This window comes from Populus euphratica, unplaced genomic scaffold, assembly GCF_000495115.2.
Source record: "Populus euphratica unplaced genomic scaffold, PopEup_1.0 scaffold3.1, whole genome shotgun sequence".
In the NCBI taxonomy this organism is placed as follows: domain Eukaryota; kingdom Viridiplantae; phylum Streptophyta; class Magnoliopsida; order Malpighiales; family Salicaceae; genus Populus; species Populus euphratica.
The window spans coordinates 5,224,322-5,245,820 of record NW_011499847.1 but is presented as its reverse complement, the minus strand read 5'-3'; the positions used below and the strand labels follow the sequence as shown (position 1 = coordinate 5,245,820).

The window sequence follows — 21,499 nt, the reverse complement described above, 5'->3', positions numbered from 1 at the left end:
AATTTGCTGAAGAACAAACAATATCGTGCCCACAACATGTGTACGTATTTTTTCGCTTTCTTTTTGTCTGTCCTATTTCATTCTCGATATACCACATACATGTTATTTCAACAACGATATACCATTTGCATTTTGTGTGGCTGTAGATTTAGTCAAATCAAGCTAAATGGTTCTTGATTATAGGGTAGCACAATGTCGATAAAAGTATGAAGTGCCAAATCATCATACCAGGTTCAAGAGAATGAGAATACTATGATAGCAAAATGTTTGCCAGTTATGATGTATCACCCATTAACAATTATTTTGTTGCCACTGCTGCCACAACTGCAGCGTGATGCTTCGCAAATGCATCCTGGACAAAATCCGAATGTGTACTCAATGTGAAATGAGATGGTTTTGTCGGAAGTTATTCAGACACAAGCCGTTTTCCTTGGAATAGGATTTTATTTAAATATTTATAGACACGCATTAAAATATTTATAGTTCAAAACAATGTACACATGAAGCTGGCTTTATAGCTAAACTAACATATGAAACCTTGAGTTGCCACTATGGCTTGATGCATGTTGTTCAATACCTGCTAATTCTATCCTGTGTAACCTCTTAAATAGAAACTTGTATCAGAAGGCAACAAAGTTAGTTAACTGGACAGCCATCAACCATTATGCCCTTGGCTGTTGGACAAGTTGCCAATTCACAGTGTTCACCATTTGTACCCCACCAATTCAAACTCCTATCTTCTATTCCAACTGAGAAGTACAAAAGCACTGCCATGAAAGCCACCCCGGCATCCAATGCAGCTGAAAGAACATAATTGTACCTCTGCCACCACGTCTTTTTGTAACGGAAGATGAAGAAATTGAAAATTGTTCCAACTATGATCCAGGCGTTGTAGTTTACTGGTGTAGCTGGAGGCATCATTGCAGTTGCTCCTAGAAGGACCGGAAGATTAATTAGGGGAATCCAAGATTGCTTGGGGAATGATTTGTGTAGCAACCAAATTATAACTGGTCCTAGTGCACCTCCAAGGAAAAACCAGTTCATGGCCTGATAGTTTCCAAGTGTTCCAAAGATCCGCTTTGGTCCGACCAAACCCCAAATGACAGAAGCATCAAAGAAGACTCGGTCACCTGGGCATGTCCAAGGACTGTTAACGGGTAGCAGATCATCCTGGCATATGTTTTCAATGGAGTTCAGCAGCCACCAGGCTACTGCAAGGTTGATGGTTCCGGCAAGAACTGTTCCTATGAACTAGACATACCCAGATGGAAATGCAACAAGCGAATAAATAAATCAGTAGCTCTAAGTGGAAACAACAAGTAATATGTAAAACTAACAACAAATTGTTCATTATAATTGACTTTGTCAGTTTAAGGTCACGGTCCTGAGGAAATTCTTGGATGGTGGATCCTTTTGCATGCATCACATGAACAATTATAACAATTAAACAGGATATCTGGATTTAATTCATTTATTATCTAGACAGTAGTTCTGAGAAAAATGTACCTGAACCAAGAACATCGATCTTGGAGGGATCTTCATGTAATGTCCTAGCTTGAAATCACTGAGGAAAGAAACAGCCTGAGCCATGCTCATATATCCATAGGTTTTGAAGCATACATTGGCTATTGGTCTCCCCGGTAATATGACACCCATGACATACTCTGTTATTATGTTCAGCCCTGGTGTCTGTATATGAAGTGGTAGAGCATTAATAAAGAACAGATTTAGCTGAGATGATGAAGTGAAAGGGAATGACTATCAAATCCCAAATGAATAGACCGGGAGGTTTCGAATTTTTATTTTTCCGGTTGATGCTGAATTTCACTACATATTCATCTCTTGCTCGGAATAAGATTTAAAAGAGAGCCAAGTTACCTGGTTTGTTGTGGCAGTTATGATGCTGATGGGAAGTGTAAAGACAAAGGCCATGGCACTCGCGAAGATGAGTCCCCACCATGGCATCTGAATTTGATCATTCAAGAAGATGCACAGTGCAAGAGCAACAATTAATGTCACACCAAGCAACAAGTAAAACCACCAGGAAGGTATGTCCTTGTATCTTTTCATCAATTTTGTATGGATATCCTCCTTGCCCTTGTAAGAAGCACGATATTTCTGGAGAATCTCCCTGTAGATCATGTTTCATATGTCAGAACATGCGTCTGTTAAAAATCTGATTGCAACAACATGGATGGGAAATTAAGGCGATTCTGATTCTCAATTCTGTTTGTTGAAAGATTTACCTTCCATAGAAGAAAGCCACGTGAGTAAGGGTGGCGGCAATGGTTGCAAAGCCGAAGCCATAAGTGAGAGCAAAAAACATGCTTAAATGAATTCGTCCTTGCTGTTCATAGTTTGGTAAATCCAGCTGAAACTTGTTATTAACAATAGCTGTTATATTGTACTTGTGACCCTCTGCTGTAAACAGGTGTGAGGAGAAAATGGGAAATTTTCGTGCACTGTACAAGTCGAGGCCCCAGTAAGATAAGGGCATTGCAACGTAAATTATGAATACATATCCCACAAGGACATTGGCAATGGCAAAGAATGGACTAATGAGGGGGCTGAACAAGAAGGATGCCACAACAGACCAGTCAAGTGTAATGGCTCCAAGTCCAAGGCCCCTCATGCCTGAACCAAGTTGCTGTGCGGTTACTGACTTCGGGAATACCCAGCAGACCCATGAAATGCTTGAGAGTGTTGTAAATAGGTATCCTGGGAATAGATACCAGACAAAACTGCAAGCCAGTGCAATTACGAAGAACTTTGCCCGTGTCATGCGGTGACCATCATCTTTCTCGTGCAAAGCCCTGCAAGATTTTTCCAAGGTAGTTTACATGGGCATTTAGTCACATGTGTTATCTGAAGATATTAAATGTTTATGGGTGCATGCCAGATCAGGTGCTTGAGAATTTAGCTGCGATGACTGACCAGATTAAACACCTCTATAATTAAGGCATATCCACAAAGTTGAAGAGCAAACCCATTTATGTAATGCTTTAGAAGTATTACATAAAAATTCTACTGTGCTTGGGGAAAATAACAAAAACCAGGAGGTCGCGTGACAACAAGACAAACGGCTTAACCTTTTAGGTATGGTGGGTATCGCAGTGGTGGTGGAAAAAAAAAAAAAAAACAAAGAAGAAGAACCGTAAATCAAGGACTTGTCAATTTCAAATCAATCTTGTGGTTGTGTTTTTTGCAATCCAAATATATTTTTTTTAAAAAAAATTGTTTTAAATTATAGTTATTTAATATTTTAATATCCTATATTAAAAATATTTTTAAAAAATATATATTATTTCAATATATTTAAATAATCACTACACAAGCCCTCACGTCAACTCATGGACGTGTAATGACGATGACAACATAGGTTGGATCGATGATGCCATTTCCAAAACAGACAAATAAATGATCATTATCGTTATCATTATACTGAATACCTATCTTAAAACCTTTCCAACCACCATTTGTGCGTTTCTTGTTCATGATTTATTAATTGGGAGATTCCACTCTCATCCATTGCCACCGGACACCACTCACCAACCAATAATCTGCGCTCCGCAACCACCTCACTTTTTATATTCTTGACGTACAATGTTCTTTTACATTTTGTTTTGGCGTTTTTAGTGTAATAATAATTGTTTTCTACAGTTTTTTTATAAATATATTAAAACAATACTTTTAGTTTTTAAAAACTATTTTTAATATTATCATATTAAAATAATTAAAAAATGTATTAAGAAATTTAAATTTTAGCTGACCCTGTTTTCACACAAAACAGGAAATATAATACCAATTGAGATTTGATGTCACCTTTGAACTTTGGAAACGGAGTGCACGTTACTAAAAAATTTATTTATTTTTTTGTAAAAAAATAATCTTTTTTATATTTTTTAAATTTACTGATTTTAAAAAATAAAAAAATATTATTTTAATATATTTTAACATAATTTAAAAAAAATACAATCACAATTACCTTACCCAACACACACTTAAACAACTTTTACAAATACTGAAAAAGACACCTGAACCTTTTGTGTTATGACGTCCTTATTCGCTAGTTAAAGTGAGGATTAATTGTGGATTCGTGTGCTTTTTATTCATGAGCTGTCAAGTAGCAAAACTTCAAAATTTCCACCAGTCCTCCATCCATTTCTTTACATGATGTTAGCTTGATTCCGTGGAAAGTCAACAGTTCTTTTTCCTAGTTATTAAGTTAAAAGCACGCTCACCATTTAATTAAGATAGTGCTTGATGCTATAATTGGAGTTATTCTTAAAGGCATTGTTTTTTTGAAATATTTTTTATTTTTAATATCAACATCATTTAAAATATATATATATATATATAATAATTTTTTTAAAAAAAAAAACAGCGGACAGCAGCGTTGTTAGACAGATTCTAAGCCATGAACAAATTACTAATTAATCACACCGAATCACCCAAGCCAACTTAAGATTCTAGTTGACTTGATGGAAGAAAAGGGAGGGAAGATCACAATAATAAAAAAATCGAATCCTGTTAAAAGGGACATGTCACATGTTATCCCGTGTAAACCAAGGAGCAGCCATTCAATAAGAAATTATTTATACTTACTTTGGCTATCAACAAAGTGATTAATAATTGCAACTATTATGATTGAAATAATAAGCAAAATCTAGATAAATTAAAACAACTTATTTTGCACAAGATGTGTGGACGGAAAAGCGGTGATGTGGAAGAAGAAATTATTTAGTATTTTTTTTTTTTAGCTTTGTTACATGCGAGGGAGGGGGCTGTGCATCAAAAGGCTCAATAACTTTTCCTACTGCGAAATAAGAAACAAGCAAGGGGTCTGTGAAGTGAGGGGGTGAGAGAGAAACCTGAAAAGAGAGACCTGAACGAGAGTGCCAGGCCACCACATATGGGCTGGCTCCACCACATACTTCCTCAAAAGCCCTGCCCAGCCATATCCCAACACCTACCATTGATAATCATGCACCCAAATGAAAGGGCAAAAATGCTAAGGGAAAAAGAAAAAAGAAAAAAGGAGACAAAGATCCACCCAGTATTGACAAAAGAACTTCATTGCTTACCCAACTTGAAAGTTGAAACCAAAACTAAGACCAAATTTTGCTTTCGAAAATATTACAAAAAGAATACCTTTTTTTTAGGGATAAAAGAACACCAAGATTTACCTGAGTAGTGGTGATGAGAAGCCAACCAGCCAAGAAAGAAATACGCCTTCCGTAAAATGCTTTGATGATAGTGACAATACCAACAGCATAAGCAGATCCACTACCAAATGCACTTCCGGCGTTAGCAAATATAGAAATGAGTACGTGTTCTTTGATGTTAAACGGACCTGGGTTAAGAGAGAAAGTTCTGGACCCAAAACCAGGAATCTTGAACTTGGTTTTTGGTAGCACAGCAGCCATGGAGCGGCCTATGGGGAGTGAAGCTACCTGGACAGTTATCTGGCTTATAATAAGCGGCTCGGTTCTGTAAGAAAAGAATTGGTTGAGGAAAGCTAAAAGGCTGCATGAAATCAGGCCTAAGAACCACATCCGGAAGGTCCATATAGGTAGGGTTGGGTCGTCCGTGTTGGCCACGGTCAGTCGGACCTCCTCGATAGGGGATACATCGTCGTCTTCGACAGCATCGGCGATGGGTTTTTCCAGGTCAGTAAGTCTAGAGGAGGTATATGGTGTTTGGATCTCTAGGCTGCCCATGGCGAGTGGGGTGGTGGAAGGGAAGGGGTGATACCGTGATAGTTTTTTAGTGGGAGGGGCTTGGCCCTTTTAAGACCTGGTTTGTACTTCGTCGGATTTGGACGCTTTAATATTGAAGGGTAGGGCCCGAGCAAGTGTGAATGGAAAGGAGTCTAGTGGATGAAGCCGGAGATTTTTCCTTGTTTACAAATTTCTAGTATGGGTGGGTTATCTTGTCTGTTTAAAAACAAAAAAGCCTACCCGTATTCGGGGACCATGTGGCTAGATATGGGTGTGGAAACGTTTGCAAATTGACCATGAACTGGAGGTGGGTCACAAACCGCGCCTGCGAACCACTGACCAGTGAGTGAATGTTGAAGAAATGTGCTTAATATGGAGCTGAGGGCTTGCAACTTGTGCTAGTTGGGAAGGAAACGCGTTGCCTTGTTTGAGTTTACTGGCATAAACTTTGGTTATCTCTGCCGTAATCCTTATTTTGACAGTTAATTAAGAAAGGTCTCGACGCTTTCTAATGAAGTGATGGTTCCATGTTCTTGCTATATAACAAATTAATCTATCCATCCTCCATGAAAAGGTGCCTCAAGACCAGCGAGTAAAAGATTCAGAATATATCACTCCGAATAATATAAAATTAACTGTGAATCTTACTCCTTAAAATACAGGGCCTGCTTTGTGTTATACTTATACTGTTCAATGAATATTGTAATTTGTGACTCGTAAACACAGAGCTGAAAGAGTGGGAACTGATTAGGGACACCAACGCTCTCTCTCTTTTCAATAATACAACCCTGGCATCTTTATTTATTTTATAGTTCTTTGATTGATTAAAGTGTGCGGCTAAAATAATGTTCGTTTAAAATTTAATTTTTTTGTTTAAAATATTTTTTTATGTTTTTTTATTGTTTTGATATACTAACATAAAAATATGTTTTAAAATATATTTTAAAATAAAAATATTTTAACACTCTGAATTTGAATGGAATAATCCACTACGGTAATGCGAGGCGTAATGCGAGGGACAAGTGGACAGAATATGCGCCGGCCGGAAAAATTACCAGCCATGTAGGACCAGTAACCTCTTCGTTGACTAAGTGCTTAGTCAGCATAAAACCGAATAAACATTAATTACAATAATGTCTTAAAAAACATCTCGGAACGTGCAGTTAACTTGATCTGTAAAGTTATCTGGAATAATTCTAATTTTAATATAAAAAATAAAGTGTCCTTGGTCTTTATTTGTTGGTTTATTTAAAAAAAATTTAAAATGAGTGCTAGCCATTTTATTTGATCAGCCACTAACCAAAAAAAAATCTAACACAGTCAGCCACCAGCAAAAAGATTGAAAAAAAAAGAAAGAAGGATTAATCACCGTCATCATTTCTCTTTTGATTCTCTAATACAGCCAGCCGCCGATAAGTGGAGCCAAAGGCCAGCTCCCCTCCCTGTTGTGAAGAGGAATCCATCATGAATCCAATCTTCAGAGCGAGTTCCTTCTGTGCGAGAGGTTGAGGATTCTTTGAAAGGGGACCGGAAGGAGATAATACATGAAGATGTCATCATTATCCTGTGAGGCAGATCATGTTCAGAAATCCTGGAACCTTTTTAACAATGTACTTGCAGTTTTGCACTCGACCATGACAAAATTTGCATGTGAACCCTTGAGAGGCCAGTTCATGTCTGAATGTGACGGTGACAATGACATTGATTAAAGGTAAGGGTAAATTTGGCAATGCGAAAATCTTGTAGATTCAGACTCGGTGTGGATTGTGATCGGAAAATTATGTCTTTGTTCCTTGTGACTAAAAAACATGCGGCTAGGCTTCCGGGGGTGACACGGTTTTTTTTTTTTAAAAGCAATTATATTAAATTACCCTCGGCAACTGGGAAGTTTTTGCTATCTCCATTTTGAATTCACATTAAATTTACTGTATTGCCCTTGACGCAGGAAAAAAAAAACTTTTAACTTTGGTGAAGGATTTTTGTTGTTGCTTTACCTTTTTATATTTACCATAGTCTAGTGGGGTGAAGGGATAGGTTTATCATTTACTTGGTAATAAATATTATAAAGAATAGTTGACATGCTTATTGTGCATACGGGTTATTGTTGTGCTCTTCTAATTGCGTGCGTGGCATCTTTTAACGACCGAAGTATAATTTTTATGATTGTGTTTGAATCGTCTTAATAGCTTTTTTATTATTGGTCAACACGTGATTGATGGTTTAGCGCTGCTAGAAGGTTTTTTCTCTCATCTTTAGTTTTTATATCTAGCACTCTAAAATTTCAAACGTTGCATCTTAATTTGTTTTGTGTTCATATGTGGTCCTTGTTTTTTTTTTAATTTCTGATATTTACCCTTAACTCTTTTATAAAGTTATTATTTTTATTTAATTTCATCAACCAATCTCAATCATGTGATATATTTTTTTATTTTGATTTTTTTTCTTTTTTTTTCAATCCTAACATAAAAAAATACAGCTATTCTCTAGTTATTTTTCAATTTTAATATTTATTTTTTTATCTATTTATATTTTTTTTATTTAATATTTAATTAATTAAAAATTAAGGCTCATATGTTTTTTCACGGTATGAGATGCTTTTAATATGATCAGGTAAAGAAACTAATACTAATTGATATTTTTTTTATTTTTTATTTTATTTGATATTTTTTTATTTTTTATTTTATTATCCAGTGTTGTTTTCGTGTTTAAATATTTCCATCTTATAATATAAATTACAAGTTCTTAACTTAAATTAATTAACCTTTATAACTTAAAGCAATATTTTATTTTATTATTTAATATTTAATTATTAAAAATTATGTTGTGTTATGTTTTTCTTTTATAAAAAATATTTTTCCTACATTATTATAATTATTTTTTTACTTGATCTAGCTGTTATCATTACCTCTTCTTTGATTATGCATCTAATTAAAATTAAAATAACTTATTTAATTTGGTCAAATATATATTTTAATTGTTTTTTAAGAAAAAAAGATATGCATTGAAATACTAAAACATATTAAAAAAAAATGATACCACGTGCAGCGGTCTCACTTGTTAATTGTGTTTATTTATATACACGAGTCAAGAGGATCTACATGAATCCGTGGATAATTCAAGATGCGAATCTTAGAAACGAATCCACGTCATCATCACCATCATTTTATCATCCAGCTGTTATTCGAAGGGACCCTCAATTTTCAGTCAGAAATCAGAATCAACTCATCTGCAGCGGTCACATGGTGGTTTCATTGATCGCGCTCCAGAAGGCCACGTGGCACTACGTGCATGCTGAGATTTTCAAAGGTGTCGTGTGACGTTTCTGTACATCAAGCATTTCTACTTCCAATACTGGAAAACGCTAGGAAGTCTTTGAGCATGAGAACAAGTGTCCAATGCATGCGAGATGCTCACTTGTCTAAGATAAATTAACTATTTATCTCATCATAATATTAAAATAGTTGTTTTTTAGAATATATTTTTACTTAAAATATACTAAAATATTATTTAAAAAAATTATTTTTGATATCATAACATTAAAATAATTTAAAAATATATAAAAAATAATTTTAAAAAATCTAAAAATATTTTCTTAACTATAAAAACAAGCATACACTTATAATAAACTGGATAGAAACGAAAAGTATGGCTGTTAAATAAAATTACAGTGTTTGGATATTGAAAATGTTGGAGCAATCCACCCGTGATAGGCAAAGGGCTGAATTAACAATTCAGAACTCGTGTATGATTGATTGCTCATGAGTTTTTTTTAATTATTATTAATAATAATTCTACCACTTAATCACACGTCTTTATATTCCCATGCAATTGAAAATGTGGTCCAGGTTCATTAATTCGATGCCATTAATTTCGGCCACATTATTCCACCTCCGCAACCCTGGTTACCTCCACAGTCACCGGTGCTGAAACCGGTCCACGCGACGAATGCTTGTGGAATTAAGGAACAAGGACGCATGTGGATGGAGGTATTTCCCGGGATGGCAGCTCAGACAATTTAATTAATTTGTCCATGTCATCTGCTTTCTTTCTGGAAAAAATTCAGAAAAAAATAAAATACATTGTCGTGGTCGTCCTTATTGTTCTTGTCAACATCGTTTTACTGATGAGAGAAGTGATATACCAATACTTGAAAGGTTACGGATACGACGTTAGAACATGAAAGCATGATCGAGATTATAATTGCCATCCCCCGACCCCATCAACCCACTGCTTCAAATCACAACGATACAGCGTCAAGCTCTGCGTCGCAGCATGAAGAAAAGTCAACAGTCCTTATCGTTGACAACGATGCCGTTCTCACGCGGGAGATGTCAGAGATTCGTTTTGCATCTCGAAGAAAGAAAAGCTACTCAGAAGAATTAAGTTAGTTATTTAGATTTTTTAATATGTTATTCTTTACATGTACATTCCAGTAGAAAAAAATCATGCAGAAAAACTAATTATATTTTAATATATTTTATATTAACAAATTGAACCATTTATTAGTTATAATTAACTAATAAAATTTTAATTAAAATTCTTTTTCTGCGTAAGAATATATTTAGGTTATATTTATTTCTTGAAATTTATTTTTTTTAAATTAATTTTTAAAATTTCAATGTATTTATTTGTTGTTAGAAAAGTTAGTCAATAAAAACTATTTTTCAGTAAAAAAAATTATTTTAGTTTACATAAAAATATTTTTCTGAAAAATTTGAACGGAAAACACTTTCTAAAAGTTGTGAAAAATTTAAAAATATTATATTATTCGTTAATTATATTAAATTTGATCCTCAAACTTTTGATTCTATATATATTTTATTTTGAATATTTTTTTTTCAATTTTATCTCTTAAAATTTAATTTTTATATTAACCTTAGTCATTATTTTTATAATTATTATTTGTTTTTTCTTTATCATTTTTTTATTGAAATTTTTTATGTATCAAATTTGATTCTCATTCTTTTAATTGTTACTTATTTTATTTAAATTAATTAATGAAATGTTAATTATTATTATTATTATAATTTTTTTATCTTTTTATTTTTTAGATTTGATCTCTATTATTTTAATTATTATTTATTTTATTTGAGATAATTTATGAAATTATATATTTTTTAATTTCATTCTCATTTAACTTTTAATTTGTAAAATTTATTCCTCGTTATTTTAATAAACTTGAAAAAAGTAAAACATCAATAAGTTATTTTTCAAATCATTTTTCATGATATAACAAAATATTGGAAAATATTTTTTAATTTATTTTTTTCCAGATTATTTTTCATGATATAACAAAATACTGGAAAATATTTTTTAATTTATTTTTTATTATATTGCCAAATATCATAAAATAACTCATTTTTTTGGAATTCATTTTCTTAAAATTTCTTTTTTTAAAAAAATTATTTTCTAACAAAAATAAACATAGTATAAATAAATCTTTAGTGCCTTCTGCAAATATATAAGAATGCTATTGATTTTAGCTCAACAATATAGCTTTTTCCTTGAAGTTATAAGAATGCCACGCGTATATATTAATCTGTTTATGCATATCCCCTTCATTTCCACTAACTAATCGTGTAGAATATGGATAAGTGACCTGTATGTTTTTCACTCTAATATTTAATTGCTTGTATGATCTTCAAAAAAGCCATATATTTCACAACAAGTTTTTTTTTTTAATGATAGGTGCAAATGTATATTCATTCATCTTTTTTCCATGCAGAAATACAAAGCGTCGGATGACGAAAAGAAGAATTAGAGTAGCATAAAGAACATATAATATGTTACCTTACCTCCGTATATTCCCTATTTCTCTTCTCCCTCGCACCTTCAAGGCTAAAATCTTTATTTCTTTACATCCATTTTTCAGATATGCAATGATCGACATTGTTGCTACATCTGTATTCATATGATTTTTAAATGAATAATTTGTTTCGGAGCTGATTTACTGCAGCCTAGGGGATGGTAATCGAGGTAACATGCGTCAAGATTACGAGTTAGGGAGAGTGGTGATTGATCGAAAGGCATGCCTCTTTTGTTTTATGAAACACTGAGCCCGCTAAGCTTCTCGAGTAAAAATCCAAGCGCAATCAGACTCAAATGACAAAGCTAAAACTGCAATGGCACTCAACTTCAGCCTCATTCTACGACTCCTGTATTTGAGCTGGCCCATATAACACTACAAAATAATCAACTAACTGGGGATTTCTTAAGACCATAATCCAGCAATTTGCTTGCAAGCTGGGGATCACATGGGCATAGCATAGCAAAAAGAAAGAAAAAAATCTAAAAATTGTAATCAAGCTAAACTAACCTTTACCAGTGTTATTTCAAGCCACCTTTATTTGAGATTTTCCATGTATCTAGTGAGAAAAGGCAACGGGATAGGTCAGACCGTGGGTGGAGGCATGCTAACAGCTGGGGTGAGCTCTAGTCTAGATGATTTTATCAATATTTTGTATTAGTTTTATATAAAAAAAATTTATAATTCTCAATTGAATTATTAAAAATTTTAAAAATTTACATGGAGTCTTGTAATATAATACTTTAGCTTGAGTTAAAATTTTAAATTTTTTAAAGAAATTCAAAAATTTGATGAAAAATCACAATTTAACTAGTTTTATGTTATTGCATGTAATTTTCAATCTGACCTGTAAATTAAACTGAACTTTTATAAGAAATCTTAAAATATATTAAATAAAATTTGTTTAAATTTTTACGATGAACGAATCTTGGTAGTGCTAACAAAAAAGAATGTCAAGTAAAAACAAAACAACTCATTAAGGGTAAAATAATTATTTGCCATTAAAAAATAAAATAAATCAACTTTTCCTTCCTTTTATATATTTTTAATTGGGCAAAAGCAAAATAGAAAAAGAAAGAAAATAAAAGGCAAGAGAGAAAAATAAAGAAAAAACATAAAAAAATCCAAGAAAAAAAATGTAAAAGAATAACCTTGTAAACTTACAAAGTCTAATTTATAAAATATTAATCTATAAAAGAATTAAGCAAAGGAAGGAAGAATTGAGAGAGAGAGAAAATTAATTATTTTATTGATTGTTATTTAAAGAGAAAATTAATTATTTTATTGATTGCTATTTTATTCTGGTCAAGGGATTGTTGTAATATTAATTCAGATTCGATTATAGATGAATTATATTTCATAAAACATCGAATGATGTAATTTTAATAATTAGTTTATTTTTACTTTTTACTTCAATTTTATGTAATTTCAAATTTATTTTGTAATATTTTGGGTAATACTTTTGAATTAAAACTTTACTATTAACTTTAAAAATTTATATCTATAAATTAATAATTAAATTTGTTTAAAAATTATATATCTATTTAATAATTCAAAACAAGAGAAATTTCTAACTCTGCCTCCATCTTACCTGCAACAACTAGAAAAAGAACCATGCGTGAAATGCTGAGACCACGAGTAAGTTGCAAAGACTAAAGATAGTTAGGACTTCAGGACAACATTATTTCATATATTTACCACAACCATAGCAAGTAGTCGCTGCTGGTATTTTGAAAGACATGGCTCGCTTACTTACTTATTCCACTCTCTTGACTCTTATCTATCTATTTTAACGAAGAAAAGAAAAGTCAAAAAGCTAATGGACACGTAGACAAATATGTTGAGGAGCTCAACAAGTGGCCATGGCATTACTATAACTTGTTATAAATAAAAAAATAAAAAAAAATTAAGATTTAAAAGTATTAAGTCTTTCTGTAAAACTATATTTAAGAGTCTTGAGTTTGACTGCAATATCTGACCTAAAAATAATATCTATAATATTAATAATAACATTAAACTTGTATAACTAAAGTTTAAGTGAGTTTAGTTGTAATACCAAATCTAATAATATTGGATGTGGGTATGGCTGCAAAGTCATGTTATAAAAATATGATAATTAAAAATAAAAAAAGAAAAAAAACTAATAAAAAAACTAATGAGAAAAAAGAAAAAAATCAAAATCAATTAGGTTAACTCATCAAATTAGGTTAACCTGTCAAATATAAAATTCATTTCATGAAAGTGTGATAACTAAATGGAAAAAAGATTTAATATTAATGAACTATTTTTTTTTAAAAAAGATTAATTTAAAAGAAAAAAGCAAAGAGAAAAATACCTACATGAAGGAAAAAATTAATGAAAAAAAAATATGAATGAATTAGGTTAAACCATCAAATCTAGAATCTGTATCATAAAATCTTGATAATCAAACAAAAAAATTTAATATTAAGAAACTATATATATATAAAATAAACTAAAGGTATAAGTTTTTTCACCATGGATTGCATCGTGTTATTCACTATAAAAGGATTAAAAAGAAAAAAAAACATACGCTACGGGTTAATTTTTTTCTTATATGAAAAAATAAAATAAAAAAGCTAAGATCTAAGAGTGTTAAGTTTTTTTTGCAAGGATATGCCTAAAAGCCTTGGATGTTGTTGCAACGCTTAACCTAAAAATACTATTTATAATATTAATAATAATATTAAACTTATGACTTAAGTTTAAGTAAGTTTGACTACAACACCAGATCGTAAAGCATTAGATGTGGGTTTACCTATAAGATCATGTTATAAAAATGTGATAATTAAAAAAAAAACAAAGAAAAAACCAATAGGAGGAAAAAAAACTAATGAAGAAAAAGAAAAAATCTAAATTAACTGAATTAACCATTTAAACCAGGTTAATCCGTCAAACCTGAGATTTACTTTATGAAAACCTGATAACTAAATAGAATAAAATAATTGATGAGTTTACCTAAAATTAACCGGATTAACTCGCCAAATTAAGTTAACCCATTAAGTTCGGGATACGTGTCATGAAATTCTAATAATTAAATATAAAAAATATAATATTAACAAACTAAACTAAATGAAAAAATTAATTAATTTTTTTTGAATTAATTCATCAAATTAAACTAACCCATCAAATTCGAGATAAAAAAATTTATTAAAAGAAAAAACATAAAAAAATGAAATAAAAATTTATAGCTTCATTTAATTTTCAGTATATAATATAATATAATAATAATAATAATAATAATAATATAATATAATATATTAAAGATGGGAAAGTGAAAGGCTACAGTAGTTTTTTCAGAAAGGTTTTCTATAATATACATGTACTTACCAGGGCCAAAATAAAAGGCCCAACTCAGCTCAAGAAGAAAGCAGGAGAGGAGAGAGGAGGAGGGAGCCCAAATAAGCCCAAAGAAGAGAAAGAGGAGGATAGAGTGAGCTAATCTTGAAAACGTTGGATTGTTTTTTTGTTTTTACAATTAAAAGTATATTGGGCAGCGTATGGTCGGTTTTTAAAAATTTTTTATTTGAAAATATATAAAAATAATATTTTTTTATTTTTCAAAAATTATTTTTAATATTAATATATTAAATTATTCAAAAATATATAAAAATTAATTTAAAATAAAAAAATAAATTTTTTTAATTCAAAATTACTTTCCAACCAGGAAAACAAAGCCGCCCATGAGATGAATTTGTTAACTGCAAAACCTCAACCTTGCCTTTTTATAGTTCATCCACAGACTCAGATTTACTGCTTCTAGTCTTTCACCTCACACATTATCCTATTCATTTATTGTACGAAAAACGAACCAGCCAATTCTGGTCACTATTGCCCTTTTTAGTGAGCGGTCAATGTTAACAGCAAATTCCTACGATTTATTCAAAGATAAAAAAACCTAGAAAGTGGATAACTGATTTGTTTTCCCCATCAACGTGAAAATATTCTATGTCGTTGTATTTTTAGGCATTAACTTAAATTATTACTCAAAATATTCCGATATTTTTTATTTTCTTTGAACAATTCAATACCAGCTGCCTGGTTGTTTATTGTTGAGCCATAAACCAAAAGAGGATTACTGGGTTTTTATTTTCATTATCTTCTCTCTTTTTGCTGATCTTTGGTGTTTTTTAAGGATTCTTGATCTGGGTTTTTCTTATCGAGGCCTGCAAAGTTTCTTTATTATCAATGAGGTAAAGGATTCCTTTTCTGTTTTATTGAGGGTTATATGCTGTAATTCTGATATTTTGGGATTGAGTATAAGCTGAAAGATGGGAAATTTCTATTTGTCATTTCAAGGATTGATGAGCGAACAATCTGCAATATTGGAGACTTGTAGAGGTGAATTATTGGGTTTGTTGCGTATTCTGTGAAGATTTCTGTTAGGTTCTTTTCTTGCATGTCTATTGTCTAGTGCTGGTTTTGGTTTGTAATGAGGCAGTTTTAAGGGATTTTGATTTGATTCAGTATCACCTTCGTCAGCTCTGATATTGGAGCAAATGAGGAGTTCTTATGTCTACTCTTGTGATTTGACCATCAAAGAAGGATTTTGTTGTTGACCTCAAATTGATTTAAGCGAGGTTGACTTAGCAAGTTTTTAGATTAGATTGACTTGATTTATATGCTTACTGCATTTTGGATTTGATATTCATAGATATCTGAAACATTATGCACATAGACAGGGAAGAGCCTGTTGGGAACGTGGAGGCAGAGGAGATGGACGGAGACCTCAAGGAGGATACTCCTCTCGGGGATATCCCTATCTACCGCCACCGTTTTTTGGGTATGGTGAGGCAAAAAGCCTATATATTTGACGGTGATGGAAATTATTACAATAAAGATTGGGATTTTGCTGAACCTAAAGAAAACGAGTTTTGTCGGTACCATGTAGAGCTTCCAAAAATTAACCAGAAGCTTCCGCTTTTCGCACAAAGCCTCATTGACATTCTTTGCCCTCCTTTGAAACTCCAAGATATTCTGTCACTAGTTAGCAATGGACCCTTCTGTAGTCATGTTGATGGAGCACTTGTGTTCAGAGTTAATTCTCCTGGTCCTCCAACTAGCAATTATACATTTAGATTAGCTGCTAGAGTTACTGAGAATTCGGTGATTACCGTGTCACTAGGACGGGTTCCAAGATTGGGTTTCTCACCAACGAGTAAATCCCTTCTCTCTGAGATTCCTAGTGTAGAGACTTATTCAAGTGGTGGGCTGCCCTCACATAATGGAGGGGATCAAAAGGAAGGAAGTGGGTTTGTGATTAGAGAGCATGTTCTTGAGTTCTTATTGACAATGAACCACTCAGAGGAGGCTGATAATCCCGTGCCGGAATCTGTCTCAAATCTTGTTGTTCACATCATTGACACGCATGTCGATCACCTTCAAGATGTTACCACCAAACTCGAGATGGAGCTTGACTCTGTGGAGCTTGAATTAGATAAAGGTAAAATTCCTATGTAATGACAACTTATGGTCCCTGTTACAAAAAAAAGGCTGCCTTAAATGTACGCATTGTTGTACACTTACTATTTAGATTTCTTTTGGGTGAAACACTGTTAGTTTTGTTGCCTTTTTTCTGGACATGGAGATAATTACAAGTGTTGAGTTCATTCATTCTTCTTTAATGCTAATATATTTGCTCCACATTTCTAGCAACCCTACAATGGTAACTTTTTAAATTGATCTGGAAGAATTATTGTTATATACACTCTCTGCCATATGTTTATTTAGTAATTTCTCATCCAATTTTGGGCATGTTAGTTCTGTTATAGTTTTGGAAAATTGCCACCTCTTATACCCGGTCCTTGTCGTTTGTCAACAAGCAGCAGAACAAATGACAATTGGAGATGTCAAAACTTGTTGAAAAACCAAATGTTGAAATGAAATTTGATAGGATTAATCTTGTATTTGCAACCTTGATGGCTTTTCACTCTCAGTATTGAAATTAAATTTGATAGGATGTATCATGGATCAAACAATGAATCCTGGTAACTGCAGCTTACAACTTGGAATGCATGTTGTGATGTTTTTCCAGTGTCATGCGGAACTGATATTTTATTTGATTGGCTAATAAAAACTTTTTTGGGAAGAGTTAAGAGTTCATCAAAGCATTGCCAAAGTTCACTTGTGAATGGGGTGGGGAAGCTTGTTACTAAATGTGCTAAATATTGTGTCAAAATAAGAAACGGTTTGCAGTCTGAAGAAAAAATATTGACTGTTTTCCACATTGACGTGTCTGAATAAGAAGCTTACTTCAGTAAAGTTGGTTATCATGCCCAAATGATAGTTCCAGGACAGTTATCCTTCTTCATGTGGCATGTTTGTGCCATTCCACATGCCTAATATTTATGTACCGTGAAGTCCTTGCAATTACATGATGGAATCTCATTGTTACCTTAAAATCTATTTTCACTCGCAATAGATTTAATTTTCAGAATTTCTGCTTGATACCTCAGGTGTTATTCTTGTTAAACTAAAGTCTATATGAACTCCCTGGGCAAGAAAATAGGTCTACACAAAAGTCTGGATTGCGTGAAAAATTATGATAAATCAGCATTTCCATGGACCATCAAGGTACTAGAAAACATGGTCAGCAACAATTACAAGCCTCTATCTTTATCAAAGAAAGTATTCCCTTTTCTGTTGGTCCTGAAACTCAAATTTGAGGTGCTTTCTGTTTGTTACATGATTTCTTTCAACTTTTGAGTGGAAACTGAGTGTTGTTTTTACGGCATACTGCAGGAGGTTTCGCATTAAAGAAACAGATGCTTGATGATAGAAGATTTCCTAATATGCATCTTAATCTTCAACGAATATTGCAGGTAGTTTGTCCACCCTGTTTGATTTCTTGTAAATATAATAATAATTTTAAGTTGATGGGTACAGAGCCACATAAGTAGGTATTTAACTAATGCTCATACAAAATCAGTCTGGATAAGGTGTAAAGACCACTCTGCTAGAACAGCAGAAGGTGTGAAGATTGAAGTCCTAGATTGCTATGGTTGAATACTTTCAGGGGTTCATATTATGGAGTTCGAAGCACTTTATTTTGGACATTGACCATGGTTTTTAAGTGCTTTAGTTTTTCTCCAATAACATCATCTCTGCATTTTTTACAGCAATGCATCCTAGACCTTGATGTTTTTGGATCATTTCTAGGAAGATTGCAGCTTGTTAAATGTGTGTTTTTCTCTAACAAATATAAAATTGAAATGCATGTATTAAACCTTGTATTTTAACTGAAATCAGGTGATTGCACATGGGGAGCAAGTATTTCCACGAGTAAAAGAAAAATGTTCTTCAAAAAAATGGTTTTCCAGTGAAGACATAAACTCCCTAGAAGAGTTAATTGGAAGGCTAAGGAGGCTAAAAGAGAATGTGGGGTTTATATCAAATCGTGTCACGGCAATTCAGGCTGGTCTGGATAGCTGGCAGGCTGAGCAAATAAACAAGAAACTATACTATCTCTCGTTCCTTTCAATTATATTCCTCCCATTGTCAATCATCACTGGAGGTAAATGTTTCTCACTTTTTTTTTATCAGTCGTAGTTAAACCTTCTTGGATAACTGTTGAGAATCAAAATTTGATAATGCTGATATTTTTAGAAGCTCGTAACAGTCTTTGGCATGAATGTGGGAGGAGTTCCATGGACAGAGCAAAAGAACCCAAAGGAGAAAGATGGTTTCCGCAATGTGATGTTTCTCTGCGTGGGAATGCTAGTTCTCGTTCTTCTATGCTTCCTTTTCCCAGCTCTTTACACCCATATAGCTGCCTGGCGACGAAGGATGGCTTTGAAAAGAAGCTGGTCTCTCAATAGGAAATCTTTTCTCAAGAGAACTGTTCCGGTTAAAGAAAGAGGTGGTTATATTCGCCTTTGAGAGTGTAAGCCTAAGGAAGAGAGTGATGATGCAATTGTGGTACATGCACTTTTCATGCTCGATGTGATTCCAGTTGCGGAATTTATCTTCACTCCTGAAGATACATGTCCTAGAGGAGACTTCTCTCAGCAAGCCTTGATTCTGTTTCTTTTTCTTGATTCTTGAACGACATGCACTCTGCCGATAAACAATTGTCAATGTTATCACAGATCCTGTCTCAGAATGGTAATTCTGGTAGAAAATACCTTCTTCCTTTTCAATCTAGATAAGAGTTTTTTCGAAGGGCCGATTCCTTTTTTTTTTTGCAAGAACGTTGTTAATGACTGCATTCTTTTGCAATCTTTGTAACAAACTGTACAGATTATAACATTCATCGCACTGAATATGCATATAAATATTCAGAGCTTGTATCATCATGATTCCACTCAAACAATAATTGTGAATGCTGCTTGACATATTTCATTCTCTTGCCTATTTTTTTTTATCAGTGGTTATCCATTGTCTTTTATACACTGCCATTCTGATTGTAGAAATTACAGTGAGTAATATATTTAATTCAATCCCTATTGATATATCCGGGAATCAAATTCAAAAATGGGATATTGTTAAGAGATTGAAATTTATGTGGTTTAATAAATGAATGACGCATCAATCTTATTTTAATATCATTTCCAGGAAAAAAAAAACGAAGAGCCAATCTTCAGCAATTCCATGAATAACCATTTCGTTCTAGGGATCATGTGACAATTGACATCATTCTGTCTACTTGGTTTTTTTCTTTTCTTTTTTCAACTCTATATTTATATAATTATTGTTTTTTTCCATGAACGATTCCTTTTATTTATTTTATTTTTACAGTTGAAAACAGTTGGTGCCGTGGGAGAAAGGAGAGTCAAAAGAAACCACCCGTTCAAAATTCAAACATGGTATGGCCACACAAATGCTTGGTATAAGAAAAGCCAACTTTGCACTGCTATGAACCGCTCAAAAAATGGAAAAACTCCTAAATTATGTAGTAGCCATGGTCAAAGATGGACTCTTTATTCTAAATTAAAAAAGGATTGTATTGAAATTTGCCACGTATTTTTTCAATGTTTTACATTATGCCCCCCTGTCTTTTAATTTTGTTTTTACAATACAATTTAAAACCATATCTCATGGAATTAGGCAAAAAAAGATGTAAATGAAAAGAACAAAAAAAAAAGGAGTTGCGTTTTGCCGATTCTCCCTGTATCTGAAAGACCGAGTCGTTGACGGTACGGGATGAACAATAGAAGAACTGACGGTGGCTTAGGGATAGCAGAGCAAACGACAGTTAAAGAAGAGGTTTCAATTGCACTCTTAAGAACAGAGGGATGAAATTGAAAGGGGGAGCTACTTAATTGTTCGTAAAAAAAAGGATCAATTAAATAAAGTCTAAAAACATAATGGAAAAAATTAAAAAAATAATAAAAAAAGTAGCCTCATCGTCTATGTAAACAGTGATTTTAATAAAAAATAATTGACGAAATTGATAATATAAACATAAATTAATCTAATAATTCGATGACCCATATCCTTAAGCTCCAATCAGGAACTGGATGCACATGTTCGGTAACCTTTTCTTTCATCCAAGAAAAGAACAAAAAAAGAAAAGAAAAAAAGCCAGCTAGGCAGGCACCTACCCCTCTAGAGATGTGGACACTCCTCTTTCACTCACGTGACATGCAACCCTAAACTTCAATGGCCCCAAACGGCAACACCTCAAATCCCAAAGTGACTTCCATCTCAAAAGTTATGACTCGACATGTCGTTCAGGGCAGGCTTATTCATCAAGAAACCGCTTATGGTGTTAGTTGGTCCCCTACTTTCATCTCTATTACATTATCATCCTTAAAGTATCTTTTTATAATTTGATCCTCTTTCCTCGTTATGTAACTATTTGATCCTTCATTCAATTTTCACAAATAGATATATTTTAATTATAAAAATAATTTATCGACTGAGAAAAGGAAAGACACTAATGATTATTGAACTACAATTCACTAATATCATGAAAAAATAATATATGACAATAAAAAAATAAGAAAAATACTGA

At 32.7% G+C, this 21,499-nt stretch overlaps 2 protein-coding genes across 5 annotated transcripts; one reads left to right on the top strand and one right to left on the bottom strand.

The window, feature by feature from the left end:
- Window positions 1–424: 424 nt before the first annotated feature.
- On the bottom strand, window positions 425–5,901 carry LOC105109875 (oligopeptide transporter 4). Its single transcript, XM_011004743.1, has 6 exons — window positions 5,187–5,901; window positions 4,872–4,969; window positions 2,247–2,813; window positions 1,879–2,131; window positions 1,507–1,689; window positions 425–1,251 (listed from the first exon to the last, which is right to left on the bottom strand). The coding sequence occupies exons 1-6, from the start codon at window positions 5,718–5,720 to the stop codon at window positions 637–639; spliced, it is 2,250 nt and encodes a 749-aa protein (XP_011003045.1). The 5' UTR covers window positions 5,721–5,901; the 3' UTR covers window positions 425–636.
- Window positions 5,902–15,297: 9,396 nt separating this feature from the next.
- On the top strand, window positions 15,298–19,887 carry LOC105109855 (uncharacterized). 4 transcript variants are annotated; one of them, XM_011004718.1, is made up of 5 exons: window positions 15,300–15,737; window positions 15,844–16,987; window positions 18,286–18,365; window positions 18,793–19,057; window positions 19,163–19,887. In XM_011004718.1, exons 2-5 carry the CDS (start codon window positions 16,213–16,215, stop codon window positions 19,420–19,422), a joined length of 1,380 nt encoding a protein of 459 aa, XP_011003020.1. In that variant the 5' UTR covers window positions 15,300–15,737; window positions 15,844–16,212; the 3' UTR covers window positions 19,423–19,887. The 4 variants fall into 4 exon arrangements, with proteins under 4 accessions (XP_011003032.1, XP_011003027.1, XP_011003020.1 ...); XM_011004730.1 differs by having other exon boundaries at window positions 15,298–16,987; window positions 19,153–19,887; XM_011004725.1 differs by having other exon boundaries at window positions 15,298–16,987; window positions 19,150–19,887.
- The last annotated feature ends 1,612 nt before the right edge of the window (window positions 19,888–21,499 follow it).

Bases quoted from the DNA above. Each gene is read 5' to 3' on its own strand.
- LOC105109875 (XM_011004743.1), bottom strand. From the start codon at position 5,720: ATGGGCAGCCTAGAGATCCAAACACCATATACCTCCTCTAGACTTACT. The intron at 4,970-5,186 runs GTAAATCTTGGT...TATCAATGGTAG, and splicing joins TTCTCATCACCACTACTCAG to GTGTTGGGATATGGCTGGGC. The intron at 1,252-1,506 runs GTACATTTTTCT...GGGTATGTCTAG, and splicing joins GATCGATGTTCTTGGTTCAG to TTCATAGGAACAGTTCTTGC.
- LOC105109855 (XM_011004718.1), top strand. From the start codon at position 16,213: ATGCACATAGACAGGGAAGAGCCTGTTGGGAACGTGGAGGCAGAGGAG. The intron at 18,366-18,792 runs GTAGTTTGTCCA...AACTGAAATCAG, and splicing joins ATCTTCAACGAATATTGCAG to GTGATTGCACATGGGGAGCA. The intron at 19,058-19,162 runs GTAAATGTTTCT...AGCTCGTAACAG, and splicing joins ATTGTCAATCATCACTGGAG to TCTTTGGCATGAATGTGGGA.